Raw genomic sequence first — 12,001 nt, 5'->3', positions numbered from 1 at the left:
ATATGGACCTCATGAACCTTTGATCCGTCCTAGTCACATGTGTTTTTGCTTTTTCGTGTTTATATCTTTTTCTCTCTTTGTGTAGGAGGATGCCAAACTGTCTGAACTGGAGTCTGAAAACAGAAAGATGAAGGTTGAGCTTGAAGAATTCCGCACTGAATCAACATATCTGAAAAATCAACAGGCAACAATAAGAAGACTTGAAGAACGCACCCGCCAGTTGGAACAACAGGTAATTATCTCTATGCGTTGGTCGACAACTTTTTGCCTCTTGCTTTAATCAACTATACTTGGACTCTATTGTCTTCTTTTTATAAATTAAACCACCCGGAGGTGGGGAAGCTTTTTGGGGCCCCCGTCCCTTCTAAAATGAAACCAAAAAGAGACCAAATACAACGGGGAGTTCTAACTCCCAAGTATCGCCTGGAAACCATAAAGGATATACTACTCCCTTACAATGAAAAAGCATCAATAAAGCATAAATAAGGAGTACTACTCCATTACAAAATAGTTTCCTTGGTATACTGTCAAAAAACAAAATAAGTTGGAGACGATAATGCAGCATGTCAAAAAGTTTCTTGCAATTTGCTCGAAGCATCGGGCCCAACTTTTCACCTCTCAAAGCTTTCCAAAATAGACAAAAACGAGGAGACCATCTCCTAGAAACATTTGGAGTTCGACACTGACTGAGAGCAATTGGAAAGCAACCAAAATTGCAACCGAAGAGATATGCACATAGAGATTTGATGATGAAGCATTAACTCCTCCAAAATTAATAGCAACAGACAGTTATCAACATCTTCAGCAAAGAGGCTCCTATATAGGAATCTATGTTTGGTTTCAACTATCAATCTGGAGGTCCTCGTCCAGTGAACCATCATCAGTTTCTGCATCCTCTGTTTTTGCTTGGACTATATTGTCTTATCTTATGCTTGCATAGTTCAGTTCTTTTGACCCCCAAGAAGCTACTTATTTTCTTGATTAAGAATTACATCATTGTGTTGTACTTTTGCAGAGAAATAATAGGATCTTGATAGGTTCTGAAAGTTTTACTGAGAATATGAAAGCCAAACTTGATTGATTGGGAGTGGAAGATGGTTCTCGAAACAGAGTAAAGGATTGAGTAAAGTCATCATGGGGTTTAGCATATACAGAATGACTCTAGAATGGTGAAGAGACTAAAAGAAGGATTCTTCTTTATACTATCATTTTTTTCGAAGAAGTGAAAGACCCTGTTACTAATGAATTTTTTAACATATTTTAGTATATCTCTAGCACCAATTTTGCATCCATCTAATTTTAAGAGAAAATTTTGAAATTGTTGCCTTAAGTAAGCCATTTTATTATGCTTGTTGCCTAATGAAACCAAAGAACAACTGCTGCCCCCTCTACTTCCTTTGATTCCTCAATTCAGATGGAGCTAACTGTGACAATTTTATGGCTAACCCCAGAAGGTAGTAAAGATTATGAACCTAGTTCAATGCATGACATCCCAATACTGAGTTTCCTGGATATTATAGGTTGGAGGAGTTAATCAATTACTCTCTGAATCTATTGAGATGCTAATGGTATTAAAAATCAGTTGTGAGCATGACAAATCTATTTTTCCTTTGTATGTTCCCAATTACAAGATCATTCTCACTTTATGGGCTCCTTGTGCAGTATCTATAATGCATAACCTGTATTCTTTCTATATCAATTGTGGTATGAGCTTTCATGGTATTCTTTGATATTGGATATTTGTCAAAGAAACTTACAGTTATATTGTAAATGTATACAAGCAGCATAAACTGTCATGATTTTCTTGATGCTGTATTGATTTGTGTATTTGATGTTGGTTAAGCTGGAGGAAAAAGTTAAAGAAATTGTTGACATTAAGCAACGCAATATGGCTGAAGAGAACCAGAAAACAATGGAGGTTCTAAAAGAATGGTACCATGTTAACTGTAACTTGCAAGGGCATTTTACTTTTATGGTGGTTTCTCAGTGTTAAGAAGAGTATGCACATTATTTCCCCCAGAAAAGGTGGAAGAAAAGATACCATGTTACTAGGCGGACATGATTTCTTTATCCTAGTTTGGAAATAACATTTTTTGTCCTTGCAATGAGGCAGAGAACGGATGTTGCAAGATCAGTTACGGTAAGCTCAAGAAAGTGTTTCCACTAGGCGGAAACTGCATGAATTTGCACAAAGCCAGTTGTTTGAGCTTCGTGCCCAATCAGGTTAAAGTGCTTTGTTTGTTTTTTGCTTTTTTCATTATTATTACATCCAGGGCACAAGTTAAGCAATTCAGGCTACTTTGCATTAAACTTTTTTAAAAGATTAGTTAATTGGGCCATCCTCTTGTTGTAGTTTGTTAACTCTATTGTTTCTGTAATCTTAGAGGAGGAGAGAGCTTTGAAACAATCAGAAGTTAATCTTTTAATGGATGAAGTCGAACAAGCTCAAACTCGTCTTCCTCGTCTCGAAAGAGAGAAGGCGAAACAACTTTGTATCTTGAAGATTTCTCCATGGCGGAATTAGTTAATGCTATTAGCCTGCTAACATTGTTGAAACATATAGGAGGTTGTCCACTGCGTATATATTTGGATGTGCTTTGAAAGTATCTCATGTGTCTGATCCTGTGAGGATGTGTAGAGTTTGCCTTTAGCCATGCACAAGTCAGGTTTTTAATTGGAGTTCGGTGGGTGTCTCTTAGTTGTATACTGACAAGATTCATATGCTTCTCCTCTAGGAAAAAGGACAAAAAAATAAAAAATAAAAAATAAGAAGCTTAAAACTTGTTATTTTGCAGTTTGTGGCACCCTTAATTAAGAAAAATACTAATATTTTTCTATCAAAAAGACCATTGACTTAGTATACATACTGAAATCTTTGAACCTTGATTATGTTAATCCACATTAATCTTCCCTATAACATTAGAACTATTGAGCAAGTTGGGTTTTGGATGGATTAAGCCTTATGGTGATTTTCCAGCTAACAAATTGTGAATCCGTCAGATGTCTTTTTTACCATTTGTTAAGAAATTTCAGTTTTGAACTTGTTTGTGATGTTAGCCACACTGGTCATATAACTGGCAGCTAAGTTAGTTAGAATTTTCTAACGTGGTTCCGAAAAAGACTGGGTTCATGTACTTAGCCCTCTGTCGAGTAGAAGAATGCTACTATCTAATGTGGGATGACTCTTTGGGAATTTAGTTGCATCATCAATTACAATGGATCAACTTATATTTAATGTATTTAACATTAAGATTATTCATCAAATACATCCTGGGAAATGGCAATAGTGGACTGTGAAGAAAGATGAGCTTACTATAAAAGCAAATTAAATAAGAGTGTTAGTGTTTAGTTTATCAGTGCAATGATGACATCCTGATTTCATTGCATGAAAGCACATAAAACTGATGTACTTTTGGCAGATGAAATCAACTTTGTAACTTCAATTAATCATATTAACCTTATCTCTCTGATAATCCTTCTGCATGTTGCTTCCTTGTACCAACCCGTTTTGGAGATTCGGGACTTACCAGCAATAAATTTGCCTTCCACGTACTCTCTGAATACTTTTTTCATGGTGTCACATGGCTTTCACACGCTAATTGCATTCAAGGCTGGGTTTACTTCGCACTTTCTTTGTCTGCCCTTGGTAATCACACTTGTAGAAAAATTGAATATCTCGAAAATAAGTGCAACCAAGCTGTTCTAAAATCTCTGTCTTTGTCTCCTAAAGTGTGCCTGTTTAGATATTCTAAGCTTCAAGTCGAAATGTTTTTAATTAACTATTCTATTACCTTCAGGGTCTTTTGCAGTCTCAGCTACAATTAGCTAACGAAGAAAGTGGACATAATAAAAGGTATTGCTCTACGTTCATCTCATGCGGTGAGGAGTTTCTCATTTTTAATATTCTGTGTGTTTCTGACTGCTAATATGAAGGAATCACCATAATGCATAAGATGTACATCTGTATCTTCCTTTGCGGAAGTTTCACCTTTGCGGTGGTGATAGTTTGGTAAACTATTATTTGTATGATTATAGTATTTTTGACTGGTGGAGGCCATACTTCACTCTTTTTGAAAGGAGAAGCTGGATGATGTATCCTGTTTGTAAAATTCAGCCATAATTTTCTGAATCTCGAGCTTGTTCCTATCTTGAAGAAGACATAACATATAGGACCTTATAGATGTATTTGTAAAACTCATAGCCAACTTGTTGCTGGAATTGCCACATGAGGTATTCAAAACAGCTTGCAATTGGGATATACCTCTTCTCATTTGACCTCCAACTCAAACAAGTGATTTCAGAAGGACCCTTTTTCTTTAGCAAAAGAAGACCCTTTTTGGGTACTAGTATCATCTGGCGATATTAATATCTAGCTTCCATTCTTGAGAGAAACTTCGAGCAAGAGGGGATTTCACACTTTGTGGGGTGTGAAGAGTGTGAGGGAGGAGCGGCTGTTGCCCAGTGATGATTTCAAAAGCGCTCTTATTGGTGGAAGAGCTTTTTTGAGCATTGAAGCACAACTGAGCGATATTCAAGAGCTTCACCCAATCCTTCTGCGTACCTCGCACAAAGTGCCAAAGGTAGTCCTCCAACATAGAATTAAAGCATTCTGTCTGACCATCGGACTGTGGATGATAGTTCGAGCTCATACAAAGTTTGGACCCTAGGATTTTGAATAGCTTGGTCCAGAAGGCGTCAGTGAAACGGGAGTTTCTTTGATGAGTTTCTTTGGCATAACAAACTCCACTTCGTCGATGAGTTTCTTTGATGCATCGACTTCAACCAGAATACGGGCATACAAGACCCGTTCCATCTTCATAGTCAAAGAGTCCATGACAATGGGAGTGCCAGGTCTCGAGCCAATTTTGCCAAGGGTATTCGGATGCCAACATTCGAAGGGCAGCAATGGAAGTGTGGCCCATACCGGCGTGAGACTGATGTCGTCCTCCTTGAACTCGAAGCATGCCGGCATATGCTTCAAAGGAACGACCGTTCGCAGACGAAGTATGGACCACCCGCCAGAATATGTTAGCTGTCCTCCTCCCGTGCGAAACGAAAAATCAACCAGCCACTCTCATGTTGCTGGAAGCTGGCTCCCCATGAATGGGACAATGCACAGATTGCCTTGAGTTCGGAAAATTTGCCGATGAGGCAGAACCCCAATTTGGTTCAGACGTCTAGTAGGTCGTCGGAACCCAAAGTGAGAGAACCATCATCTACTGCGAATTTGTTGAGCTTGTTTTTAGCAGTGAGTTTACGGTTGGCGCTAAAAAGACCCGCGAAAGAGATCGATTTCTTCTTGGCATTTTCGATCATCGGCAGTTTTTCCTTCGGTCGGTTGTCGGTTGCGTTTGCTGCAACATTCTTTGTGATATGGGAGGGAGTAGCCTCCATGTCAGAAATGAATTCAGTAAAAGCCAAGGAACTGACCTTGCCGGCAATGGTGGTGGCGCTCGGTTGCTGGCCGGCCTGTTTGGTGGGCGGATGATGGACTGTTGCAGCAATAGTATTAGCAGTTTTGGCTGTAGCCGATGACCGGTCGGAGGGCTGGTCGGAAGCAGCATTTGCAGCAGTTTCATTGGCTTCTTGTTTTTTGCCATAGCTGGTTTTTGAGACAGATGGGGGTGTGCAGCAGTGGCAGAAGTTGCTGCAGAAAAATGCAGCACCAAAACAGGAAAGTGCTGCAGAAATTGCAGAAAACAGCAGGCAGGCAGGGAAAGTGCAGGCTTTGTAGTGCAACAGGCAGTTTTAGTTGCTGCCAGAAATGGAAAAGTCCCACCTACGTCCGGGCAGCTTGGTTTGGTCGGCAAAAATGGTGGAAAAATGCACCGCAATAGCAGCAAAATGATGGCAAAACGAACAGCAACAGCAGCAACATGGTGGCAAGCTTCAGCCCGTGCAAATGGCTGCAAATTGCAACAGAATTTAAGCCCGTGTGCAGCTGAGTTTGGCCTGAGAAAATAGTGGAGAAATGCCCAGCTGCAGCAGGAAAACAGTGGCAAAAACGCACAGCAACAGCAGCAAAACGATGGCAAGCTGCAGCCTGTGCAACTGGCTGCAAATTGCAGCAGAATTTCGCCCAAACAAGCAGCAAAAACAGCAGAAAGCAGCAGAAACTATTTTACAACTTCGGTGGGGGCTTTTCAGCTGGCAAGACGACTTCAAAACCCAAAACCGTTCGGTAGAAACGATGAGCAATCGAAGGAAAAACGTTTATTCGGTCCGGAATTTGCAGAAACTTGAAGAAAAGACATGGAAGATTAAAACAAAGATGAGGCACTTTAGAGAGAAAACTTTCTAGAGAGAGAATCCTCTTGACCTCACTACTGAGAGGTGTTTCTTTTTTTTGGGTGAAATGTAAGTTTAATTCATCCAAAAATATTTACAGTGTACTCCGGGCAATACCCGGAGAGATACAAAAACCCACGCTAAAGATTAAGAAACAATCAAACCGTGTGGGAAAAGTGTCCAAAGTACCCTATACAATGTAACCTTGACTAAAACAATAAGCCTCTCGGGACAGGGCGTTGAGCCCTTGAAGATGACTTCATTGCGATGTCTCCAAAGTGTGTACACCGTGCATGCCAAAGCGAGGTGTCGCGCTTTGTTATGCACGGAGGAACCTGTTTTCTCCTTCTTGAGCCACTTGACCGCACTTTGAAGGGTTGACATACTCCGATTAATGCCAAGCCAGTGTTGGATGCGTGACCAAACGAAGTTGCTGCACGGGCACTCAAAGATAAGGTGCTTGGCCGATTCCTTGGTGTTGATGCATAGTGAGCACAAATCCTCCTCTTGGAGGAACCCAAGTCTGTCCCTCATAGCTAGTCTACCGCGCAAGCCAAGCCACAAAATAAATGAGTACTTCGGCGGGATAAAAGCCTTCCAAATAGCCGCTTTCCAAGGCTGCCTCGCAAGTTTCGTTCTGAAGTACTCATAAGCTTTTGACGTTTGGAGACCCTTTGGGGTAGGCTATCTCGTCATTGTTCAATAGCTGCCTCCGAAGATCCAAATTCAGTGACCACTCTGTTGCGGATTTCGGCAAGCCATTGATGGAGTGGAGAATCCCCCTTCTTCGGTTGTCAGTCCCAGATTGATGCATCTCTAAGGTAGACACCGTTGACCTAGGACACCCACGTGTCTGCTTTGCGGTGGATGTTCCATAATACACGAGCAAGTAGAGCCACGTTCTAAGACTGTATGTGCCGAATACCGAGTCCACCTTCCTTGGGATGACAGATTTTCTTCCCAAGCGATCGGTGCCCTCCTAGAGTTCTATAGAAAATTCCTGTAAAGTCGGTGGATTTTCTCGTTGACCGCCGCTGGAAGTGGGAAAACTTGGAGCCAATAGCACTCCACCCCCTGAATAACTGAACGGATAAGTTCCAGTCGGCCTGCATAAGATAAGGATTTGCCCGTCCACTTTGAAATGCAGTTGGCAATTTGATCCACAAACGGTGAGTACTTGGTGACCGAAAGTCGCGGTGCCTCTAGTGGAATGCCTAGGTATCTGACCGGCATCTCACCTCTCGCAAATTCCGTCCGAGTGAGAATCCCATCAAGCTCCTTATTTTGAATGCCCGTTGTGAAAATGCTTGACTTAGAGGTATTGACGGTGAGGCCGGATGCGTCCCTGAACTCTTGGAGATATTCCATTAAGATGTGGATAGATGGAAGGTCGCCACGGGAGATGTGGATAGATGGAAGATGCGGATGCGTCCCTGAACTCTTGCCGACGACCTCATGCTTTTCTCCTGTGGCGACCTTCCATCTATCTATATCTTGATGGAATGTCTCCAAGTGTTCAGGGACGCATTTGACCTCATCGTCAATACCTCTAAGTCAATCATTTTCACAGCGGGCATTCAAAATAAGGAGCTTGACGGCATTCTCGCTCGAACGAAATTTGTGAGAGGTGAGATGCCGGTCAGATACCTTGGCATTCCACTAGAAGCACAGCGGCTTTCGGTCACCAAGTACTCACCGCTTGTGGATCAAATTGCCAACTGCATTTCGAAGTGGCGGGCAAATCCTTATCTTATGCAGGCCGACTGAAACTTATCCGTTCAGTTATTCAGGGGGTGGAGTGCTATTGGCTCCAAGTTTTTCCACGTCCAGCGGCGGTCATCGAGAAAATCCACCGACTTTGCAGGAATTTTCTATGGAACTTTAGGAGGGCACCGATCGCTTGGGAGGAAATCTGCCATCTCAAGGAAGGTGGACTCGGTATTCGGCACATACAGTCTTGGAACGTGGCTCTACTTGCTCGTGTATTATGGAACATCCACCGCAAGGCAGATACATTGTGGGTGCCGTGGGTCAATGGTGTCTACCTTAGAGATGCATCAATCTGGGACTGACAACAGAAGAAGGGGGATTCTCCACTCCTTCAACGGCTTGCCGAAATTCGCAACAGGGTGGTCACTGAATTTGAATCGTCGGAGGCAGCTATTGAACAATGACGAGATGGTCTACCTAAAGGGTCTCCAAACGTCAAAAGCTTATAAGTACTTCAGGCCGAAACTTGCGAGGCAACCTGGAAAGCGACTATTTGGAAGGCTTTTATCCCGCCGAAATACTCATTTATCTTGTGGCTTGGCTTGCGTGGTAGACTAGCTACGAGGGACAGACTTGGGTTCCTCCAAGAGGAGGATTTGTGCTCACTATGCATCAACACCAAGGAATCGACCAAGCACCTTTTTTTTGAGTGCCCGTTCAGCAACTTCGTTTGGTCATGCATCCGACACTGGTTTGGCATTAATCGGACTATGTCAACCCTTCAAAGTGCGGTCAAATGCAAGAAGGAGAAAACAGGTTCCTCCGTGCAAAATAAAGCGCGACACCTCGCTTTGGCATGCACGGTGTACACACTTTGAAGGCATCGTAACGAAGTCATCTTCGAAGGCTCAACGCCCTGTCCCGAGAGGCTTATTATTTTAGTCAAGGTTACATTGTATAGGGTACTTTGGACACTTTTCCCACACGGTTTGATTGTTTCTTAATCTTTAGCGTGGGCTTTTGTATCTCTCCGAGTATTGCCCGGAGTACACTATAAATATTCTTGGATGAATTAAACTTACATTTCACCCAAAAAAAAGAAAGACCTCTCAGTAGTGAGGTCAAGAGGATTCTCTCTCTAGAAAGTTTTCTCTCTAGAGTGCCTCATCTTTGTTTTAATCTTCCATGTCTCTTCTACAAGTTTCTGCAAATTCCGGACCGATTAAACGTTTGCCCTTCGGTTGCTCATCGTTTCTACCGAACGGTTTTGGGTTTTGAAGTTGTCTTGCCGGCTGAAAAGCCCCCACCGAAGTTGTAAAATAGTTTCTGCTGCTTTTTGCTGTTTTTGCTGCTTTTTTGGCCGAAATTTTGCTGCAATTTGCAGCCATTTGCACAGGCTGCAGCTTGCCATCGTTTTGCTACTGTTGCTGTGCGTTTTTGCCACTGTTTTGCTGCTGCAACTGGGCATTTATCCACCATTTTCTCAGGCCAAACTCATCTGCACACGGGCTTAAATTTTGTTGCAATTTGCAGCCATTTGCACGGGCTGAAGCTTGCCACCGTGTTGCTGTTTGTTTTGCCATCATTTTGCTGCTATTGCTGTGCATTTTTTCACCATTTTTGCCAACCAAACCAAGCTGCCCGGAGGTAGGTAGGTAGCAACTAAAACTGCCTGCTGCACTGCAAAGCCTGCACTTTCCCTGCCTACCTGTTGTTTTTTGCAGCACTTTCCTGTTTTGGTGCTGCATTTTTCTGCAGCAACTTTTGCCACTGCTGCACACCCCCATCTGTCTCAAAAACCAGCTATAGCAAAAAACAAGAAGCCAATGAAACTGCTGCAAATGTTGCTTCTGGCCAGTCCTCCGGCCGGTCATCGGCTACAGCCAAAACTGCTAATACTGTTGCTGCAACAGTCTATCATCCGCCCACCAAACCAGCCGACCAGCAATCGAGCGCCACCACCACTGCCGGCAAGGTCAGTTCCTTGGATTTTACTGAATTAATTTCTGATATGGAGGCCACTCCCTCCCATATCACAAAGAATGTTGCAGCAAACGCAATCGACAACTGACCAGAGGAAAAACTACCGGTGATCGAAAATGCCGAGAAGAAATCGGTCTCTTTCGCAGGTCTTTTCAGCGCCAACCGTAGACTCACTGCTGAAAACAAGCTCAACAAATTCGCAGTAGATGATGGTTTTCTCACTTTGGGTTCCGACGACCTACTAGACGTCTGAACCAAATTGGGGTTCTGCCTCGTTGGCGAATTTCTCGGACTCAAGGCAATTTGTGCACTGTCCCATTCATGGGGATCCAGCTTCCAGCAACACGAGAGTGGTTGGTTGATTTTTCGTTTCGCACGGGAGGAGGACAACCAACATATTCTGGTCGATGGTCCATACTTCGTCTGCGGACGGCCGTTTCTTTGAAGCATATGCTGGCATGCTTCGAGTTCAAGGAGGACGACATCAGTCTCACAAGGGTATGGGCCACACTTCCATTGCTGCCCGTCGAATGTTGGCATCCGAATACCCTTGGCAAAATTGGCTCGAGACCTGGCACTCCCATTGCCATGGACTCTTTGACTATGAAGATGAAACGGGTCTCGTATGCCCGAATTCTGGTTGAGGTCGATGCATCAAAGAAACTCATCGACGAAGTGGAGTTTGTTATGCCAAATGGCATAACCCGAAAGGAGCCGGTGGTTTACGAATTCACCCCCAAATTCTACATAGCCTGCAACAGATTTGGGCACTTGCAAGAGACATGCCAAGGTCTACCCTATGGAAATCACTTGTTTCGGAATGCCACGATACCCTTTTGGCCAGACATCAAGAAGGAGAAAACAGGTTCCTCCGTGCAGAACAAAACGCGACACTTCGCTTTGGCATGCATTGTGTACACACTTTGTAAGTATCGCAACGAAGTCATCTTCGAGGGCTCAATGCCCTGTCCCGAGAGGCTTATTAATTTAGTCAAGGTTACATTGTATAGGGTCCTTTGGACACTTTTCCCACACGGTTTGATTGTTCTTTATCTTTAGCGTGGGCTTTTGTATCTCTACGGGTATGCCCGGAGTACACTGTAAATATTATTCTTAGATTAATGAAACTTACATTTCACCCAAAAAAAAGAAAGAGCTCTCAAGAACGTTCTCTCTAGAAAGTTTTCTCTTTAGAGTGCCTCACCTTGGAATCGCTCTTTTACGACTTTCCTTCAAGTTTCTGCAAGGTTTGCTCCGATCAAAATCCCTTCCTTGTGATGCTTGTCGTTTCTACCGAACGTTTTTGGGGTTTTGAGGTCGTCTTGCCACCTGGTAAGCCTCTCCCATTTGTTTGAAGCTAGACCAACCGTCATTTTCCTCTCCAAGCAGATGCATCACCTTCCTTGTTGTTTGGAGAGTGTTTTGCCGCAAAAAACTCTCTGTTTCATCGTCATTTTGCTGCATAAACAACTACCTGATGTTGCTGGCCGTTTCCTCCATTTTTTCCGGCCAAGAACAGCTGTCCGGAGGTACGTAAGGGATTTCTGTTTTTGGGCGCTGCAAACTCTGCAAACAGGCTGTGCAGACTGCAGTTTCCCTGCTGCCTGCTGCTGCACAGATTTTCGTTTTCGGGCCTGCAGCAGACTGCCACTACTGCTCATTCTGATTTTGGCTGGAAATACTGCAATGGCTAAGTCAAAGAAAGTAAAGCAACATGCTGATACTTCCACTGCCGGTCAGCCAAAGACAGCCGGCCAGTCACCGACGGCCGATGACCCCACCTAAACTGCTACCACCAAATCGGCCACCAAGCAGGGCACCACCACCGCTGCCGGCAAGGTCAGTTCCTTGGCTTTTAATGAATTCATTTCTGACATGGAGGCCACTCCCTCCCATATCACAAATAATGTTGCAGCAAACGCAACCGACAACCGGCCGGAGGAAAAACTGCCGGTGACCGAAAATGCCGAGAAGAAATCGGTCTCTTTCGCGGGTCTTTTCAGCGCTAACCGTAAACTTA

The 12,001-nt window shown here is 43.5% G+C and overlaps 1 protein-coding gene across 20 annotated transcripts in view; it reads left to right on the top strand.

Annotated features, from left to right (window-relative positions):
• The window catches only part of LOC105179353 (protein CASP), a 70,810-nt gene that overhangs the window by 3,060 nt on the left and 55,749 nt on the right, over window positions 1–12,001 (top strand). For 10 of the 20 annotated variants that reach the window (XR_016062982.1, XR_016062981.1, XM_088875932.1 and 7 more), the window contains 2 exons: window positions 86–232; window positions 3,798–3,853. Coding sequence is in view for 13 of the 20 variants with exons in the window: in XM_088875932.1 (XP_088732058.1) it covers window positions 86–232; window positions 3,798–3,853 (203 nt within the window). In the remaining 7 variants the exon portion in view is untranslated. Of the gene's footprint in view, window positions 1–85; window positions 233–1,015; window positions 2,795–3,797; window positions 4,130–12,001 lie in introns of those variants that run through there. The other 10 variants (XM_088875933.1, XM_088875935.1, XR_016062983.1 and 7 more) reach the window with 9 other exon arrangements.

Source organism: Sesamum indicum, linkage group LG12, assembly GCF_026168435.1.
Source record: "Sesamum indicum cultivar Baizhima isolate 11 linkage group LG12, ASM2616843v1, whole genome shotgun sequence".
NCBI classification, from domain to species: domain Eukaryota; kingdom Viridiplantae; phylum Streptophyta; class Magnoliopsida; order Lamiales; family Pedaliaceae; genus Sesamum; species Sesamum indicum.
Note: the sequence above shows the minus strand (reverse complement) of the source record. Positions and strands in the feature narration are given on the sequence as shown.